The 20,935-nt window shown below is 41.0% G+C and overlaps 1 protein-coding gene across 3 annotated transcripts in view; it reads right to left on the reverse strand.

Moving 5' to 3' along the window:
* Sema5a (semaphorin 5A) overlaps positions 1–20,935 on the reverse strand; it is a 455,270-nt gene that overhangs the window by 65,230 nt on the left and 369,105 nt on the right. For all 3 annotated transcript variants that reach the window (XM_003466703.5, XM_063257960.1, XM_063257961.1), the window contains 3 exons: positions 14,031–14,148; positions 7,118–7,299; positions 4,082–4,225 (listed from right to left, as the gene is read on the reverse strand). In XM_003466703.5, coding sequence (XP_003466751.1) covers positions 4,082–4,225; positions 7,118–7,299; positions 14,031–14,148 — 444 coding nt within the window. The remainder of the gene's footprint in view (positions 1–4,081; positions 4,226–7,117; positions 7,300–14,030; positions 14,149–20,935) is intronic.

Consider the following 20,935-nt stretch of genomic DNA (forward strand, 5'->3'; position numbering starts at 1 on the left):
CTAGTGTTGATTTCTTACTGTGTTTTTTGAAATTCTGAATTACTTCTTTTTTTTTTTTGTTTTTCTTTTTTTAAAATAAGAAAACTTTTTTAAAAAAGAAAGTCCAATACAAGCTACTGCACTGATGAATCTTGAAAACATTATGGCTACTATAACACGAGAAGTAGAACATGTAAGTCTAAAGTGAATTACAGAGCTAAGGTAGTTTTCAAGAAATGTGTTGAAGGTATTGCCTGATTTCTTCTTGCTGGCTACAGTAAGACACAAGAATAAAGAGCAAAACTGAAGGTCAACTTTTAAACAAAAGGAACAGGGGCTGGATTATGTTGGGAACTGACTTCTTCTGATAGCAAAAGATGTTAAAATTTAGAAACATCTTCCGAGTGCTGTTAGGAGAAGCTGGCATAGAATAAAAGCAGAGGGTAAGGTTATAAAATATCTTGTTTAAACTTTAGGAAGACAAGAGTCTAAGAGCAATCTGCGGGTATCCAAGGTCCCTCCAAGGGTCCAGAGCAAGTGTGCTCCCACGTCCTCTCCAGCACAGCACAGGGCCCCACAGAGAGGAGACTGCTCAACCACGCCTGCAGGACCCTAAGGCAGAGAGGAGTGGGCTAGACAGAGCTGTGAGCGCGCCTTCTCTCAGCGGAATTCAAAAGGAGATCAAAACATGTGTGAATGTTCAAATTAAAAAAAAAAAAAAATCTCCTAGTTACAAAAAACATTGCCATTAATCCTCCTCGAAGCATCCTCCCTTGCGTGGAGCACACTTGGTCCATCATTCTGGCCACCTTCTGGACACGGTTCCGGAAATCATTTGTACATTTTTTCTGCTTGCCTCAATGTCTTAAATCAATTCAAATTATTTACACCAATTTCTGTCAAAGTAAAACATTACTGTGTGGGCTTGTGCACCTTATTCACCGGATCTGGCACACTGTGACCTCTGGCTCTGCCCCAAGACAGAGGGGCCAGGGACTGTAAAGGATTCAAAGGAATTCAAGACATCAAGGCAGCCACGACAATGCAACAAAAGACACCTAAGGATCCCAGAGAAATCTGTGTATTTCAGTAAAAATACTACAAGCTTAGACTAAAAGACACAGAGAAAGTACAAACTAAAGGCTGCTGGAAAGTCAGTATCTTAATGCAGGAAGAAGCTGTACAGGCAGGTGAGACCATCTACCTGCTAGCACATGGCTGCCTGCTGCTTTGTGACAAAGGAAGGCTGATTCAGGAAGCAGAGCTAAGAGCTCCGGAGACCCCAGGGCCACAGGGCGTGATGGCCAGACCTTAATCAAGCAGCTCTGACACTCCCCTGGCTAGATTTCACCATTTCTAAGAATCGGCCATTCTCTAGTCATTTCTCCTCTCCCTGTTTCTGTCTCTCGATGTCAGCCTTTTCCTGCCTGAGTGCTGGTGACTGATAAACCTGTCTCTTGTTTTAGGGGTGACAACCAAGAGGTGCTGCACCCCGGAGCTGCCCCACATCTAAGCCCGATGTAAATGGCAGGATTCCGGGCCACGGCAAGAAAAGGGATTTTGCTTGTGGGAGACACGAGTGACTAGGAAACACAGAATCATCAGTGACAGACAGGACTGTAGTGTGACCCCATTGATGTACACCCCTGGTATCCACATCCTGTGTAAACTCCTCCTACTAGGTGTGGGCACGGCCAAGAAGTGATTTCTAAGTCACAGAACATGGAATATTTGACAAGAAACTGGCAAAATGCCTGGCTAAAAATCATGAAATCTTGGTTTCAATTGCTTAATACGGTCACTCCAAATGCTGACAGCAACCATGTGACCTTGGAAGAGATCTTTCCCTGACCAGCACCAGATGCGACCAGCTGCAGCCTTGACTGCTATCTGCTGAGTCCTGAGCAGAGGCGTCAGTGGCCCCACAGGACATGTGACCATGAAGACGGTAAGACAGTAAAAGCACACTGCTCCAGACTGTGGAGCTTCCGTTACACAGCAGGGGAAAAAACGAGCCAGATCATCAGATTTGCACCTGGAGGATACTGACACCGCCGGCCAGTTCTTCCTGCCACCTTGCTCAGAGCCCAAGGAGAGTGGGCATTTCTACTCAATCCTTGTTACTGAAGAAAATTGTTTTCAAGGAAATGTTAAAAAAGAGAAGTAGTGTCATGCTTTGGAAAATACATATGCAAATTAAATGAGACAGTCTCTTATTTCGGGGGAGAAGTATAATGTGAAATTTTGAGATTTTTCTTGCAAATAAGCTCCCACTGAATTATCCCATTTTCCCAGATGAAGTCGTTAACTATAATTCTAGCATGAACTCAGGGATGGTGTTGGAGAATCATTTCATTCCCTTGCGATCACACAGAACTTCTTTAGGTCTGATGACATTTCAATAACCAGGATGTGCTTAACCATTTCCTATCAAGGTTTCATTTAATTCTCAACTATGCTCACTGTCAGAATCAAGAGGGTTTTTCTTTCGTATGACTTAAGTGGAAAGTCTTCCCATAAGCATAGCAAGGGATGTAAAATGCTTTTTCTTTTGAAAACCAAGTTCTGGTAAAGTGAAGGTTTTGGTAAACCTGTTGGTAAACCTTCAAAAGGTAACTGAGTAGAGGCATCAATATAGAATTTTATACGGTCCTCATTCTTAGCGTTCATCCTGTTTTACTCCAAATTTCCTCCATTAACACATACATAAACTTGTCCTCTGTAAATAAGGAACATTGCAGGTATAAAAATTCTCCAAATGCAATAGCCATCTTTTCTCCAAATCTCTTTCTGGCAGTGTACAAGCCTGCGTGGACACAGAGCGTGGGTGTGCACTTCAGCTGAGCAGCTCCTCCCTTGTGCTCAGGCTGGGAGACAGGGTGACACCTGTCAGGCTTGTGACAGTGCCCAAGTGATTCAGCCCAAGTGGGCTGCATGACAGCTTTCAGCATTTAAAAACTTCTGACCGATTTTAAATCTTGCATGGCTTGGAAACGGCAAGGAGATAGTTCTTCTCTAATTGGCTTCCCACTTATCAAACGGTGTGAGATGGGAAATGACAGCCCGAATAAGGCTGTCCCAGGGGACCACTTCAACACGACAAACTCTGCATGTAAAAACCATCTTCCTTTCCCTAGTCATTGAAAGGAATAAAGTCTTAACAGGGAAATGAGAAACACAGTGAAGAAAAGAAAGGAAATGCTCAGCCTGGTTGATTTCAGGTTGTAATAAATACCCACTAGTAAACTATCTGAACAATAAACTTGTTGGTTTTGTTGGTGTATTGTAGGTGCCACCAGCATCACAAAGAACTGCATATGGCATTTTTAGAAAAGACTCTTTTAAACTCATCGCCAAACAAATCTACAACCTTTCTGTTAAAGAGCAGTGAACGCCATTCAGTAAGTCGATGTCAGTAAGGCAGACATTGAATTCTGAAAGCTTTGTGGAAATACACCTCCTTGGATTTTCCCCCCCACAGTGTAAACTAACCAGCCAAGAAAGTCAGTGATCGCATGTGCAGATTCTGAGGCCCAAACCAGATGTTTGGTTCTATACAAAGAAATAGATTGTTAGGTCTAAGACTACCAGGAATGTGGCTGTGATCTGCTGAAAGGTTAAACCCACATGGGAAGGCTCTGTGGTCTACACTGCCGCTGCAGGGGGGAGCCCAGTGTGGACCTAAGCCTCACCAGGCACTGAGACCATCCTCGCCTGCACGCCACTCGTGCCGTTTAGTACTGATGGAATCCTTACCCTTCCTGCCCAGCAGCACCCAGACTTGACCTTTCCAGCCTTCCAGCAAAGTGTAGCTTCTGGTGCTATGAAGCCAAAATCGCAAGGATAATCCTTCTCTAGCAGACTCACTGTCTTCAAGAGCCTAGCACAGAGGCGCCTGCAGTCCCTGGTTCCTGGTACCTTGGAATTGCCCAGCTGAGACAATCAACAGTGGACTCCACCCAGGAGTGGTGGTGTTAAAAAGAAGAGGATTCCACTGAGTCAAAAGAGATGCCATGGACAAGGAACCTAGATACAAAACCACAGCTGACCACACTAGGATAAAAGCCTGAGGAGCTAACGCAGGTGGCCAGCGGGCACATACCTTTCCTCGCGGTTCTGGCCCACGCACACGCGGCCCCCGTGCCTCGGCGTGGGGTTGCTGCAGGACCGCTGCCGCACCTGGAAGCCAATGCCACATGTTGTGCTGCAGGGTGACCAGGAGGTCCAGGGGGTCCAGCCTCCATTCCTGGTGGAGAGAAGCAAGAGGATTTCGCTGTGACACTGGTTTGGAGTATAAGTCCTGTGTGGACCCAATGCAAATGCACAGGACCCTGGGTGGAGCCTCTGACTGAAACACCAGCTTTGGCACACAACAGACCGGGCCACTGTTGACCTCACTTTAATTACAGAGAATCCCCACACCCATCCTCTTTTCTTTCTTTCTTTCTTTTGATTTTAAAGTCAAGACAGGAAATTTGAGAATGCAATTTGATGTGTACTGTAAATCATTTAAAATGTGCTATAATCACACACTCAAAATATTTTTGTTATGAAAATGCTAAACCACTACAGAATAATACTATTTTGCAAAAAGCATTTAGAAATGAATCTCTAAGCCTCTAGAGTTTGTGGGTTTATTTGACTTGTATTATATCCATTATGATCTATGCAAAGTACACCTCTGAACAAAATCACCACCTAGTGTTACACACAGCAGGCTTTCAAAGCCACTAACAGCAGCAGCTCTCCTGATAGCACTCATTTTGATGAGGAGCTCTGTCATGTTCCAGCTTAAAAACAAACTTTGTTTAAAGGGAACGGACTATGGAAATTCAGATTCTTGGCTATTTTCTTAAGAACTGTCCAACATTACTAAGACTACAAATAAAGAGTATAAATTCTATAAATCTATATGTATGTTATTACAGAAACATAATAATGTAGATAAATGAGTGTAAAATAAAAAGAAAATAAACAAACTTTACAGTATTTATTTATAAAAGAAACCACTATTGACAGCTAGAGGAAAAGCATTTTTTTCCAGTCTGTATTCAGACTGGTTATAATTTAAATATCTTCCTTAGCAGTATTTCTGGCTATTAAAAATAAATTCTTGATATTTTAGAATTTTAGGTGTTAAAATATTCTATAAAGAGGAGACTGTTAAGTTCCCACGGAGATGGCCTGCCACACAGGGAACATTCTTCTTCTTCTGCTATCACATATGCATTCCCATGGGTACGTAGTATTTGCACCCACAAGATTCTTCACATTTTACTTGAAAAACATCAATGTATGATAAGTCTCACTTAAAATCCACAACGTCACGGAAGATACGGTTATAAGTAAGCTGAGTAGAAAACTTTAAAATAATCTGAAATAAAAATACTTCTGAGAAAATTCTTAGTATATTTCATATTTCACCATTTTATTACCATAACTTAGTGCTGTAAATAAAATATACGGTGACAGCCTTTATGCATAGCATAATAAAATTATGACAGTTTCATCAAAGTAAGAGATCCCCCGTGTTTCTCATAAAAGTAATCTGCCAGTTTCTCATACCCTTCTATTACAGATTATCCAAGTAATGAAAAGAATTAACTGAGGACTAAAGTTATTAAATAATACAGGAAAAATGCTGCTTTCAAAATTGCTTGGAAATTCTTAATTTTTGAAAGCTTTTAAAAACATAAAATTTTATGATATAGCCAACTTACAATGTGCATAATATGTTTTACCAGGACTGTAAGCAAAAAAAGGTACAAAAGTGGCATATAGTGAGGGAGTAATCAAGTACAAATGTGTGTGTGTGTGTGTGTGTGTGTGTGTGCACGTGCTAACTGTATGGACCTGGGTTTACATACTTTTAAGTATTTCACAGAGGTAGACGAGATAGATGGCAAAGAAAAAGCAGCATCCAGTAATCACCTACCATGAGCTGCATTCTAAGAATTAAGTCAGTATGAAGCAATTCTCTTGTGCATTTAGAGCACTACTAATCTCGGTTCAGTTATTAGATCTCTAATTTCATAATAATCCTTGGTTGTACTGCAAGGTTGTCTACAGAATGGGCCTCATAACTAGAGCAAGAAATGTGGATCAGACAACAAACAAGTCACAGTAATGCACTTGCTGTGTCCTTTGTACTTAAATAATATACCAAATATCAGCTATTTATTGTTGTTTTCTAATAATGAGACTCTGCCCACACCCGCGGAGGCCCCTGTTGCACAGAAAGCACACTCCGCGCGAATCCTTTTGCTCTTGTCTTCTGTCAGACAAAGCAGCTGCATCTCTGTAGCCCTCATTGGCTCCTTTCGGCTCTGTGGAGCTCCCAGTCCGAACTGCGGACAATTCTTGGGCATGAGGCCACCCCTGCCTTGGGCTCCCAGAGTGGAGCATCAGTGTGATTTTTGCCTCCCAATCACTGACTTCATAGATGACTGTTTTGGTGGCTGGTTCATTTTAATTAGGCTCAGGAAAGGAAGCTATGCTTTTTAAAATACTCTAAGTTACTAAACGAGAGAGGAGGGAGCCTGCAGTCTGAGTGCTGTGATGCTTGTGGCTAGGTCAGGGGCTGGAAAGATAAATCCAGTATAGTTGTTTAAAACAAAATGAAACAAAAACCACCTAAAAATCAAACGAGCATGACAGGCAGAAGCTGCAGGAAACTCCTTCGGTGGGTCACCTGGCTTGTAACCTCTGCTGGTCCCCCAACTCCAGCTGAGCAGGGTCTCCAATTCTGATACACTGCAGAGCACAGCAGAGCTCTCCTGGCAAGACTTGGCTTCTTCTGGTTTCCAACAAAGATGGCAGTGATGACTTTATACAAACTCCAGAAAGAGATTCCTAAGTAATGTGGACATTTCCCTCCAACAAGGCAATCGTTTTGCATAAATTAGCAGTACTGCTGTAATCTAATGAGGAACATATGAGCAGGTTTAGAGTTATTATCTCATTTGTGGTTTCACAGTTCCTTCCATAGATCCTGTAATATTTCAGGGCCGAGGGGCCTTGTCTTTCTTTGCCACTTCTGATAACAACAGGGAAGGCAGATGTTAGGAATGACGTCCTGAATCCCTGGGCACCCTGAGCCCGGCACATGAATGTGCACTGTGGTGTTCTGGGGACCCACCTGGAGCAGTTGGCGATCTCCATGCTGGGGCCCTCGCACTGCCAGCCACCACACTGTGGGGCAGGGCTGTCACAGGAGCGGGACCGACAGAGGCAGGATCCCACGGCACTGCCATCTGTGTGCGTGCAAGGCGTCCACGGTGACCAGGGGCCAAAGCGTCCATCAACAGTGAGATTCCTGGTCTAGGAAGCAGAGGGAGGAAGGTATGAGAAAGGGTTAACACAGCAGCTAAAATGGACTGAAAGTGAAAGACTGCACATGAGGCCATCAGAACCCCCCTTAGAATATTTAAAAAATTGCCTAGAAAGGGAGCTGTGAAGAAGTACTTTAGAACAGCACAGCAGAGGTCGGTGGTAGAGAAAGGGGAATGGAAGGGAACGAGGGAAGGTTACTAGGAACTTTGCAATCAGGTTTTGGCAGAATCATCCCTAAATGTTAGACATTCACAGACTTCAGAGAAAAATTATAGATGTAGAATTATGTTGCATGTTTAAATATATTTTTAAAAAATGAAATATTGGTCAAGTAGTTATTTAAAGTAGGTCTGGTTCTAATATCACGTCAACTGACAGCATTTGATTCACAGGAGTCCTGGTGCCTGCTGAGCAGCTGGAGCGCCCCAAGGTGTCCTGCAAATCCTACGGATTTCTGCATGACTTCCCTCTGAGTGAGGGTCCCTGTGCCGGGGGGAGGGGCTGGCACGCAATCATGACTCTAGTGAGTGTCCCAATAAGGACACGGGTCAGCCCCAACTGCTACGGTTATGACTCTGCTCTTCCTCCTGTCTCACCAACACTAATGCTGCCTTCTCACTAAGGCAGGTGAAACTGCGAGCTCCACACACCTGGCGACTTCTACAAGAGCTGCAGCCAGGGGGAAGGAATGGAGGTGGCTCATCAGAGAGCAATCCAGAGAGGATGTTAACATTCACAGGTGGTTCCCTGGAGAGTGGGGGTCTCTATGTCCTAGGTCCCATAACCCCTGTGCCTCACCCTCTCTGACCGGGGGTTCCCTGGAGAGCACAGTGACTTCTTGGCACACCGGTCCCTGCCTGACAAGGTGACCGGAACCACCCCCTTGGCAGAGTCTCTTGTCACAGAATCAAAAGCCCTAGCATTTGAGATTTCCCACACTCATCTTCCATCCACTGAACTACTTCCTCTTTCCCTGTGCAAAGGGGTCCTGTGTACACGAGGTGTCCACTGTTGCTTTCTCCATTTAACTAGGTGGATACTACCAAATACTTTATGTTCTTACATCCAAATGCCTGTGTGCTGTATGACACCACTGTTAAGCAGGTCCTCTACGGGGAACCCTGTGGTCTGAAAGGGTGATCACAAAGCCAGGAGGAAACACAATGTAACGGTGACCCACAGATGAAGACAGGCAAGGAGATCACCAAAGCTCTAGGGTGTGCGCTTCCATACACGAAATCTCTTGGAAGTAATCAGAAGACCTCAGGTTCTGTAATACCCACCAGTGAGGGGTGGATGGGCTGTTACAGAGGAAGCATGGATCAGCAGGGCATTGTGCTCACTATGGGCTTTTTCCTCCCCATTCCCAGATACATACAATAGGAGTCTCTGCCCCTTGAGCAGGATAGCCAAAGACCAGTGGTGACTCCCAAACAGTCTTAGCCACTCACAGCACTCTCCTCTTTGGGCCATGCTGGGTCTAGGGGTAGAAAAGTGACCCAATTCTGGCTAACAAAATGCAAGAGGACTCCAGATATTTCTTTCCTCAGATAAGGCAAAATTCCCCTTTCCCTGTTATTCTTCAGGTTCGGATTCTGGGATGTGAAGATACAACATTTGATACCTCTGTTGCATTTTGTGAGTCCAGGGAATCAATAAGACAGCAGAATCAGCCCCAAAAACACTTTCTTTAAATGAACCTCAGGATGACAATAGCCCCCTCAAGGTCCTAAGCACCAGAAATTCAATTCTTATAGGTACACTAGTACTGTGTTAACTGAGAAGCAAACTAAGATTGAATGCAACTTTATTATGTCCCAAAGATTACACAACTAGCATTGGGAAAGATGCAGTTTGAAATGGCAGTCTTCCTGTTTTGCTTTACTGCTCAGGGTTTTTCAATCTTGGTGCTACTGATATTTGGCAGAGACAATTCTCTTCCATGGGAACCACCCTATGCATTGTAGGCTGTGTAGTGACACCCATGTCACTGCTCACTAGATGCCTAGAGCACATAATTCCCAGTCTAGACAACTCAAAACATCTCCAGGCACTGCTAGATGTCCCTGGGGACAATAAAACCCCATCCTCCTCCTTTGCATTGGAATTCTTTGCTTTTTCCTTTGGTGTGGTCTGAGATAAGGGGGCTTGAGATAAAGAGATGTTATCAATATTCCCTTGTCAGTTACATGCTTGGGAAAATGATGAGCTAATAAGAATGACACACAAGAAGAGGGGAAGGAAGAATTGGGTGTAAGTGATAGTGAGGAAGAGGGATGAGGCAGATAAAATAGACCAGAAATAGTCATATAACACTGGAGAGAAAGAGCGGCACTGGCACATGACTCATGGGAGCAGGAAGCCACTGCAAACAAGAAGGTGGCTTCAGCTCGGCCAGGCTGGGGCAGCTGCAGACTTTGCAGGGTGTCTTCAACCCAGCATGGCAGCTGGTTTCATTCTGTTTGGGGCAGAATGAACATGCAGTCCTGAGAAGCTTGGCATCATGGGAGAGGGCTCTGGACTTCATTTAGCCGTGTGCTTGTTTTGACCCTGAATATATTACTTTGAGACTGCCTAGAAAACAGGACTATGAATTGTGGAGTAAGCTATGTGGCTTTGCTTTTTTATTCTTACAGTTTCTAAGCTTTCCTTAAACAGACATCAGAAATAAAGTTCCATGCACTGGGATTATAGAGCAGTGATAGAGCGCTTATGTAGCACACATTGGCCTTAGGGTCAATGCCCAGCACGAAGGGAAAACGAGGAGGAAATAAGAAATTCAGAATAGACTTCCTACATTTGCATTTTCTTCCAGATTACTGCCAAGTGACCATCTGTTTGGAGTATGTGCTTTACACTATTAAATATTAATACACAGTAAAGGATTTTATCAGTGGCATACATGCCAAGGACCGTTATTCATGCACATTAACTTCTTGAGTTTCTATCATGTCCAAGTAATTATGTTTCATTTTGAGTCTAGATGGGATGTGCAATTTTCTTTAAGTGACTTTGTTGTAAAAGACCTAAGAATCAGGATCTCAACAAGGTGATTCTTTAGGTCCTTCTATCTGAGAATCTCAAAGAAGTGAGAACCATATAATTTAACCCCTAATTGTTTAATGGCTAATTTCCCTCCATCTAGGAAATAGTGAATAATTGCTCAGGGCTACCTAAGGGAGCTCCAATCTTGGTTCACAAGCATAATTCATAACCCTTGATTCATTCCTGTTCAGGTAGCTAACTGTCAACCGACCAAAGTTTTAGACACACAGCTGAATGCAAAAGCCCCTAGAACACACCCGTATTTTCTAACTGTACTCTAAGCATTATTCTTATGAATAAATTGAAATACTATATTTTATATTTGGACTTATTTTTCAGAATTAACAGAAATCTATTTTCCAAGTTTCTTATACTTCCTGCCAGAGACTGCTACAAAACAGAACACTGGATGTAGTCCTCAGAAAGCCTTTTTTTCATGCTATATTCATTTGATGTCATCCCAAAGCCTAGCTCTACAAATGAGCTACAAGGAAAGACGGCGGCTCTAAGACTCAGCTAGAGTGCCCTCTGGCCTTGGATAGGATGGGTAAATGGGAACAAACTTGTGCTTCTGAGCCCCAGCTCTCTCAGCAACAAAATGGAAGCAATAATGAACATCCAGTGAGCTGACTCCTGGGGAGTCTCCCGGGGAGCACAATGGTCGAGGCAAAATTTCTCCTTAGTTTCTTTTTCTTTCTAGATGGTTAACTTCACCATGAAATGCAGAAATATTATCTTTTCTGCTCTCTGAGCATAATGTGCAGAGTGACACACTGGGTCAACCATCCACTTATCAGCCACTGCTTGGAGGGACACTGGGAAGTGACAATAGCATTATCCTGCAGAAGACAGGAAGTCAAACACTCAGGGTTTAAATCCTGGCTCCTTTCCTAGTGAGCTTCCAGGAAACCCCCTTAGGTTCCAGCTATGAGGTTGCCATGTAAGTGAAGGCTTTGAATTTGTTTACGGACAAATTCTCCTTTCACCCAAAGATGCTCATTATGCAGAAGTCTGAGAGGATTCCTGACACTGGGAGACTTCAGCTATTTATTTGGTCTAGGCATTCTGCTCACCAATGTTAGATATATTTTGGATCAGGGACTCATCATACAGTGTGGTAAACCAGTAATCCTGTATCTCTAAAGGATTTGAATAGCATTCATGCATAAATAAAACCCAAACAGACTCTTAAGACTACACCATACTTGTTAAATAGTGTTCACATTACAAGTTATGCAGGGCATATATATTACTCTCACTGGTCTACATACGCCAATTTAGATCTTGCTCATGTATTTCAAATCTTTTAAACTGAGAGTAATGTTCTCAATTACTATTTTATAAGCCAGTAAAATGTTGTTCAATATGCCACTGAACTACTGTCCTGGACTGTAGGAACTCATCAATTTTAAACATGGTATAAGTAATATTTAAAAATAGGGATTTCCTATTGGAAAATAAACTTTAAATCTCCAGGAAGGTTTCTTTGGGAGTCCCCTCTCCAACTCAAAGTCTCAGGAAAGCATAAAATCTACAGCACAGTTATGGATAGAATGCATTTCCGCAAAACTTCAAGATTAACATGGAAGTAAATTACATTTTAAAATTATTATTTAAAATATCTAAGACTCTTTTACATTAGTGCCAGTAATTCTCAGCTAGCTCATCTAAGAGATTTTTATAAAACGCTATCTAACAAAATAGTAGCAATTTTATCACTACTATTACTACCACTAGCATTGCTATTATTAGTAATAATGGCAACAATATTTTATTTTCCTCCTTATAATAGTAATTTTAATAATATATCATTTCTAATTTCCTAGGTGGGAGTGCATATAAATTAGAAAAGTATGTTTTTTGTTTGTTTGCCCTGAATAGGGTGGTTCAATATTTACTGTGGACTTCTTCACACAGTCTTACTTGATAAATACTATGTTGATATTTGGACACATCCATCAGGTGAGAAGAGAGAGAAAGAGCTCTGTGTAATGAAATCACCTTCTATCAAAGGAAACAGACTTTGCTATGAGTGCCAGACACACAGAGAAGCCACCTCTCAGCTCTGCTTTTGAAGTACCAGGGCAAATCCATACTGCTTCTGGCTTTAATAGAAGCTGCCCTCTTTTAATCTGGAACAACTCTCTAGTCACTTCTAAACATTAGATCCCTCGCTTTTCTTTTTTACTCTAGAAAGACACAAGATAAGGCTCTATCTTTTGCCAAGTGGATGAGTGTAAATTTCCCTTAAAGTCATTAGCATATCTTAGATATTCCCTCATACAACACCGGGTGTCTGGGATTAATGATCTCATGCCTTAAGAACAATTTTTTACCACTAAAATTACAAGTCCATCTGTAGGAAGATATACTCATTCTTCTAAAGATGCTATCTGTATTTGGAGCCATGTTTACATCTTACACATTGTGTTTTATTTTCTGCAAAGCGACAACTTTGCACAGTGAAAATGCTCACACATAAGAAGTGAGTTAGCAAATACAGCAGAAGTTTTCTAGGTATTTCCAAGAGACATGGCAAAAAATTTCCCTTCTAGAAGTAAAGACCCAGAGTTACATAATCAGAGATACTGACAGTCACTGCATTGGGAAGCCTTTGGAGGCTGAAGTGCGGGTGTCTACACAACAGAGGCCCCTTCATAGGAAGGAAGACCTCTCCCACCCACCGTGCCTGCTCTGTGAAAAGACCCTGCTCTTCCCAGCTCCTGCCTTCCTCTCTTCAGCCTGCCTGCTTTCCCAACTTCCGGTCCAAGAACAAGCTTCATGATCATGTAGTTCAGATCAAGGAGAGGGCAGGTTCCTCAAGAGAAAACGCAGCTCAGATGTCTCAGGCAATTCTAAGTTTTGGGGGAAAGGCAAGGGCTTCATTCGAGGATGTGCAGCTTCTCTTCCCACCCGCCCTGCAGAGCTATGTCCACACTGCCCTGTGGAGATCGCCACTGTGTTTAGGTGACTTTGAAACCTTTCAGATACATGCAAGTTCCTAGCTGTTGTTCTCATGCTACAAGGACAGATGGAAGAACTGGGGATCACTGGATGAGGAGCTCATAGGCAGACAGAAGGTGGTTAAAAAATGAGGACCCAAATAAATAGATAAAGGAAACTAGAGCTTGCTTTGTTTGGATTTGGGGTCAGGCTCTAAGTTCGGGCGGGTTTCTGCTCAACCCTCCGGGTTCACCGTGGGAAAGCACTCAGGCTGTTTCCCCTAAGCCTGTCTGTGGTCTCCAGCAGGGTCTGTGAGTCTGCCCCACATGGGGTCAAACTAATATCCTTCTATTTACCCTTTCGAGTCTTTCTTTATATCAGCTATGGCACTCAAGGGGGATGTATGGGTGAGGAGTTTTCATTTTATTAGTGCTAAAAGGGCTGAGGAGTTCACACTAACTCTGCAGAGAAAAACTCCAAGCGTAGGTCACAAGGCACTGTATTCCAAGATCAAATGTGCAGTGGTTTTAAAACAGTGCAAGCAGACACAGGGTGTGTGACAGCGTCCTGGGTGGCCCTTGGACAAGCTAAGTGTTAAGAGTTTCAAAAAGGCAGCCTAGATTTGCAAGGCTCTGGGGGAAAGCTGTGGGGTGTGGCAGTGCAGTGGTCAGGAGGACCTGGCTCCTGGCAGTGGCATTTCCGGAACCTGGGCAGGGCAGAGAGGGGCGTACCGGGCAGGTGGAGAGGCTCTGCTCCCACTGCGTCATGCTGAGGCTCTCCTCCAGGCTGGTGCACTTGTTCATCACGACGTCCCAGCCACAGTAAGGGTCCTGGGCCCCGATGCAGGTGCTGGAAACACACGGCAAAGGGTCAAGAGAGGCAGCTTTAACCATGAGTGACATGCAAGCCAGGGCCAGCCTGGCCCTCGTGCCACAGCTCTTATCACTAGTGATGCTCATTTAGCTCTCTGCACACGCCGGTGTCTAGTTAACAGTCCACTTCTTGTTTTGATTGAATTATCTACATTGTTCTTAACATACAGGTCAGAGAACTAAGTGTGCTGGCAGGAACACTTAGGTGACGTGAATGAAACTCGGATCAATTTTGCAAAGCTCAAAAATCATAGCTGTCATCACCATCACCCCCACCACACCCATAAGTAACAGGTAAAATTTGTTGAAGTTTTGCAGATGAAACTAACTCCGATATTATCCAGATGTATAACTGTGATAGACGGATATTAGTGTTTTTATTTTATTTTCCCTGCCAGCAGCACCATCGTAACTATCACCAGCACTTTATTGATGAGTTAACCAAGACATAGAAAATCTGAAAAAGTGCTACAAAGTACATTGAACATGTAGTTGGCTTTAATTAATTATAATATGGACACCTTCACTTCGAGCACGGGAACTTAAACATGTATTTACATTTTAATTTAATTGTAGATTCATTCAGCTACATCTAGAGTATTATATCAGAACTGTTACACAGTGATTATTTTATATACAAGATGGACAATGCTATGTAAAAGACGTTGGCCCCTACCTCACAAACAGAGTCACAGGGGGAGAGGAAGAAGTTGATTACTGAGAGAGAGCCCAAAATACACAGGAGACATCACAGACAAAGAGAGAGTGAACATCTGGAAACCTTCTGAAGGGGCCAGCACACCAGGCCGTGGGAAACAGACATGAAAACCAGGAGGTCATGCCCGGGAGGAAGCACTGATGGTGTCTTCTTAGGGGTGGGATGCTGACCACAGGAGGGAAACCACCACAGAGCTATCAGCTCACCAGGAGGAAGACGAGGGTCACACTAACTGATGCACAGTAGCATGGGAAGGTAGCATAAATAACTTAATAATGTAAAAGTCACAGTGAACACATTAATATGTTAACCACACATAAAGCACTGGTCTAGGAACTCAGGCCATTTAACCCCCCAAACAAACTTATAAATACAGCATTTCAGTTCAAAACTACGTTTTATACTTATTTTAAGATGAAGAAACTGTAGTAGAGATCTATATCACTCTTACACATCTAAGGGAGATAAAAACCGAGAGAAAGAGAGAGTTTCAAGACTATCATTTATTAAATTATTATATTGCTACCATTTATTAGCTATCTAAAGGAATCAAACATAAATGCTGAAAAAAGGCTGTTTTCCAGTAGTAGAGCTGAGCTAGCATGAAACTTATTAAGAAAGGTGATTTCCCTACAACCTCAGAACTCTGATAGGGGCCATGTGCATCCACTTATTTTTCTGGTCAAATTTCAAACAAGACAGTTATATAAAGGGCAAAGTAAAAGCCTTTCTTCCTCAGGGATAGGTACAGTTCTTGTTGACCTAAATGTTCTGAAGATATTACTCTCTATATATACAAGGCTGCATGTCTCTTTTATGTACATTTTTACATGCACAATGTAACTTTTCAATTATTGTTCAGATGTGATTATATGACACAGCACAGATAATATGTCATAATGTGCATACATGTACTTATATGTTTGGCATTATGTTCTGCTGTTCGCACCTAATTATATATCAGCACACTATCATCATCAATAAAGATAGTCTTTATTCCATTTGTTGGTTATACAGTCTCCATTTTATGGACAAAACAATACTTATTTGAATTCCTACTTTAAAAGCAAGGCAGCAATAGCTTATCTTGGAATACGGGTGATACATGATAAAATCCTGAACTGATGAGTTAGGAAGTTTGAGTATTACTAATTTTGCACCAAGTATCACGGTGGGCATGCTTCTCTTAATTCTTTCATTGTCAAATATTTTGATGTGTCTCTTTGTAGTAGAAAGGAGAAGAGAATTTGTTAGCGGTCTGCTTTCATTTCCCGAAGCTCTGAGTGAGGGCAGAGCACGGCATGTGTGGGGGCACTTACTTGTCTGCCATTTGTCTTTCTGGTTGTGTACCCTTCTCCCCATATCCAGTCCCTATTTGCTTTTTCTCACGTGTGACTGGCTTTTCACATGGCAAATGAAATCACCCATTTTTTAAATAAAATGTAGCCCTCTTTGAGTAATGTGGTCTCTGTCATCAAATCTTTTTCCATAGGATACTATTGTTATAAAATTCCATGGGTTAAAGGTTGCAAATATTTCCTTTTATAGCATCTAGATTTTGTGTTCCATATTTGGAAACATCTTCCTCACTTAAAAATTATAGAGGAGTTTCCTTAGCCTTTTCTATTATGCCACTTTATTTTCCTACTTGAGACCCATCTGAAATCTATTTTAATAAACTGCCTTTTCTCATCTCAAAAAATACATACATATATTAAAATCTGAAATTCTCAAACTTCCATCAACACAAATAAACTCATAATGTTAGGATTAAGAACAAGGAATATAAGTATGGTTTCTTATTCCCCTTTTTCTTAAATTCAGATACAATATGCTTCATAGAGAGTTTTATAACAGGGAGTGTGAAGATCAGATTTTAAGATTCTCTAGCTTTTGAAATTTGGATACATAATTTCAATAAAAAATTGATTTCAGGGACTAACATTTAATTTCTATTTATAAAACATCATCAAAACTTGGAAGTTCTGACATACATAAGTGATTTAATAGAATCATGTATGCAGTGGTATGTGATGCGAAAATAAACTATTGTAACCAGTGAATGTGTAAGAGTGTGAGAAGTGTACAATCTGTAAAAGCCACAATTGCGGTGGTGAAACTATGGTGGACATATGCATTGTTTTCCTTTTCTTGAGGAGTGTAACTCTGGGTTCCACAAACACCTCCCTTACTTTTCCACTGTAAATTTTTATTTTAGTGTAATAGTAGTTGACTATGTCTCAATATCTTTTTTGAGGGATATAGGAAGCAATCTTCGCATGTGTACAAGGTAAAGTGTGTGCACATGTGTAAAAGTGTCCAACCAGGATTTTCACTGACAATATGCTCTCTCTAACCAATTTGGTGTATGTTTATCTGAGAATCAGAGGGGGTGTAATCATACCCATATCATTCTAGGATGTTTTTTAAAGTTTTCTTTTGATTTTTCTGGTAGTAGGCCAATTCAGTACACAATGGCACATGAAAAACCAGATTTGCAAGTTTTGGTAGAAGTTGAAAGTGAATCAGCAGATTTACCATATATGGATGATGAAGATGACCTATTGTGGTAAAATGCATGTCTTCAAAACAGAAGAATGATGAGGGTGTATGGTGAAGACGATGACAATGATGACAATGATGATGATGATGATAACTCTGGCCATGTGCGCCAAAGTTCCTGTGTCAGTGAAACGAAGCAACAATTGACTGATACAGACACAGGGAATGCAGACCGCCTTGATCCAGATGATGAAGAAAACAGCAATGTGAGTACATATTTAAGTAGTTGAAATGTTGCAAAATGGTCATGCAACGTAATGGAATGACCCAGTGTTAGTACTAGATCCAAAAATACAGTGAAGTTCTTGGCAGGGGTGAAATGCATTGGACAGAATGCCAGCACTGCCATTTAAAGTTAGAAATTGTAACAGATGAAATGCTTTAAGATGTTGTGAAACACACAAAGGCTAAAATACAGATAAAAATTTTTGCACGCACCAATAGCCATATTAAAAAATGTATCTATTATGGCACCTCACTGGCAGAACTGAAAGCATTCACAAGTCTGATATACTTAGTAGGGATTTCTCAAGGTAATCACAAGAATGTAAAAGACTTATGGAAAAGTGATGAATCAAAATACGACATAAAAATTTATTTCCTAACCAGGCATGGTACTACATGCCTGTAATCCCAGCACTGGGAAGGCTGGAGACAAAAGGATCTCTATGAGTTTGAGGTCAGCCTCAGCTACATAGTGAAGTAAAGGCCAGCCTGAACTGCATAATGAGATGTTGTGTCAAAAAAAGAAAATGTACTTCTTTGTAGATGCAAAGACTCATGATTTCAATTTAGGGATTTATCCTGTAACTAGCCACAAATCCTTATTCATACAGGAATAAATTAGATGGTATTATGAACAGACTTGTTTTCATCTCTCAAATTAATCTGAATGTGTCATTGGGCATTTGGTTTACCAGTTTCTGATTCACGTTATATGTGCTAACAGTGCACAAGTTGACCAGGTCAAGAATTGTATGCAGGAAAAAAACAGAAATTACAAGTGAAATGTTATAATTTCAAAACACAGCATTGTATATTACAATCTTTGGATTTCAGAAAGATTTACATTGGCCTTGTATGCGGCACTCAAAAACAAAAAGGTACTGCTGATGTCAACATTGCACCACAATGGAATGTTAATAGGAAAACAATGATAAAATGGAAGCCTGAGATGATAACTTTGTGCAACAAGACAAAGGCAGAGTAGACATTGCTGATGAGTTATGCACAACTATGATGTCACTTGAAACATAAAACATGGGCCAAAGATTGTATTTTATTCAATACTAAACATGTGTGACATAAGCAGTTTGATGGTTTACAAAGAAAATAACAAATGCAAAATACTACAGATAAATTTCCTTAGAGGACTGTGACTGAAACTCATAAGAGATCATTTATAGCAGAGGAAAAACAATATTTGTGCATGGAACGTGCAATTTTCATGTGTGATGACTGCCTTTGGTTTCATAGTCCAAGCAAAGATTATTTTTGTTTGTATAGTTCTATTGGTATTTTCACTGAAGTTCACATAGGTTTTATTTCTGATGTAATCTCAGATTTTGGAAGCAAGTACACAGTTAATGTGAAAATACTGATGTCTATTCTAAGCACTCACTATATATTTGATATTTTATTTTATTGATAGCATGTTAAATGCACATTATACAGCAGAGCAGGGAGCTCCAGGTGAAGTAGAAAGAAGACAGTGACAAAGAATGACCTCACATTGGAAAGAAAAGCTAAGCATGTGCTGTCAGGGTAAGCGAGACATATCCAGAGAACATGTAGTTTTCATGTGTGAAGATTGCCTTGAGTGTGACAGTGGAAGCAAAGATTATTTCTGTGACAGACTTTTCTGTTTACATTGTAGTTCATATAGGTTTTATCTCTGATGTTAACTCTTAGGTTTTATAAGCAGGTACACAGCTCATGTGAAATGTTGACATTTATTCTAAACATGCAATGCATATTAAAAATTTAATATTTTATTTAATTGATATTTTACATTTCTGTTAACTACAGATTGTGTAATATAATAAGAACTTCCTGAAAAACCAGCAAGATGAGTGAGATGTCAAGTATGTTCCACAAAAATGTCAGGAAAGCAAAACACATGTCCTGTCAGTGTAAATGATATATATGTATTAAACATGACGTCTGCCTTAGCTGTGATAATTGAAGTAAAGATTCTTTTGTACAGTGATATTGGTATTTTCATTTTAGTTCATGTACGAGTTTGTTTCTTTTTTTAAGACTTTGTACATCAAAAGCTAATCAATATTGCAAATTTTGATGCTTTACTATAAACAGTAAATATTAAAAGTGAAAGTTTATTTTTGTGGTATTTTTTCCTGTTAAGCACTCATTGTTTAATATTATAAAACTCAAATTAAAATTAAGAATTCATCAGTAGAAATACTGTAAAAAATAAACAGGTTTGACGTGTTCATGTTTTTGAGATGCTATGACAAAAATCTGTTATGCTCTTAAGACAAAAGTTGTTAATGTATGAGTTGTTTTTTCTAAACTAAAACCTTTGTACTCAGGTTTAATTGCAGTGTTGGCATTTATTGATCAGTGGGTTTTGGGCTGTAGTGTGAGCACTCATCTCTAAAAGCTCAGCCATCACTGGGCTAGAGGACTCTCCCTGGGTATCAAATTTGCTTATGTGGATGTTTTTCTACTGGAAAATACCCAGGAAAGGCACACCTGGGTGAAAAGGGGACGCTGGTGCAGGTGCGTTTCCAGCTGGGACCACACCTGACTGTGACAGTAACTTTGGATCTTAGACTGTCCCGGTAATGACACATCAGGTAGCTGTCCTCAGGTGATACCAGAGAGTGACTCCTTACAGACAAAACAGTCACTTGCCGAACTGTGGGGATCGCTCTGTGTAAGGCACTATTTTCACAGTATATGCCACTGTGAAAGCAGAGAATCATAAGTCTCAATTCTCTTTTATGTTTCTGATGAAAGTAACATGACCCCTAGGAAAAATTAAAATCCCAAGAAGGGAACATTCCAGATTCCCTCTTTGCTATGGGCCTCCCCCAGCATGGCCTCGGAGACCTGAAACAAAGCCGCTGTGTTAGAGGAAACGACCTTAAGCTGTTTTAAATGAAAATCTGCCTGTAATAACAGCGCCTTCCTCCTATAATACTGACAGTACTGCATGCCCTTAACATTCCACTCACCCCTTAAATATTTCAATTTCTACCCAAACACAAACACTTCTTCCATAAAAATCCCATGTATATATGAATGTAATTTGCTCATATAAATATATCTCATCATGGGCAAAGTTCTGATGACCTCTACCTTTAATGTAAATTAGACTTTAAGAAAAGTCAATCATCACGATATTATTTTTGAAAGGTGAGCCTCTTAAACTGGCCATATGGAAAACCATGAGTTTCTGATGAATGCAGCCAGCATGGATGTGACCTTTCTTCACTCCACTTATGTGAGGAATATTTTT

This window comes from Cavia porcellus, unplaced genomic scaffold (genome assembly GCF_034190915.1).
Source record: "Cavia porcellus strain 051 isolate PalLab524CR breed Dunkin Hartley unplaced genomic scaffold, mCavPor4.1 scaffold_11, whole genome shotgun sequence".
Lineage (NCBI taxonomy): Eukaryota > Metazoa > Chordata > Mammalia > Rodentia > Caviidae > Cavia > Cavia porcellus.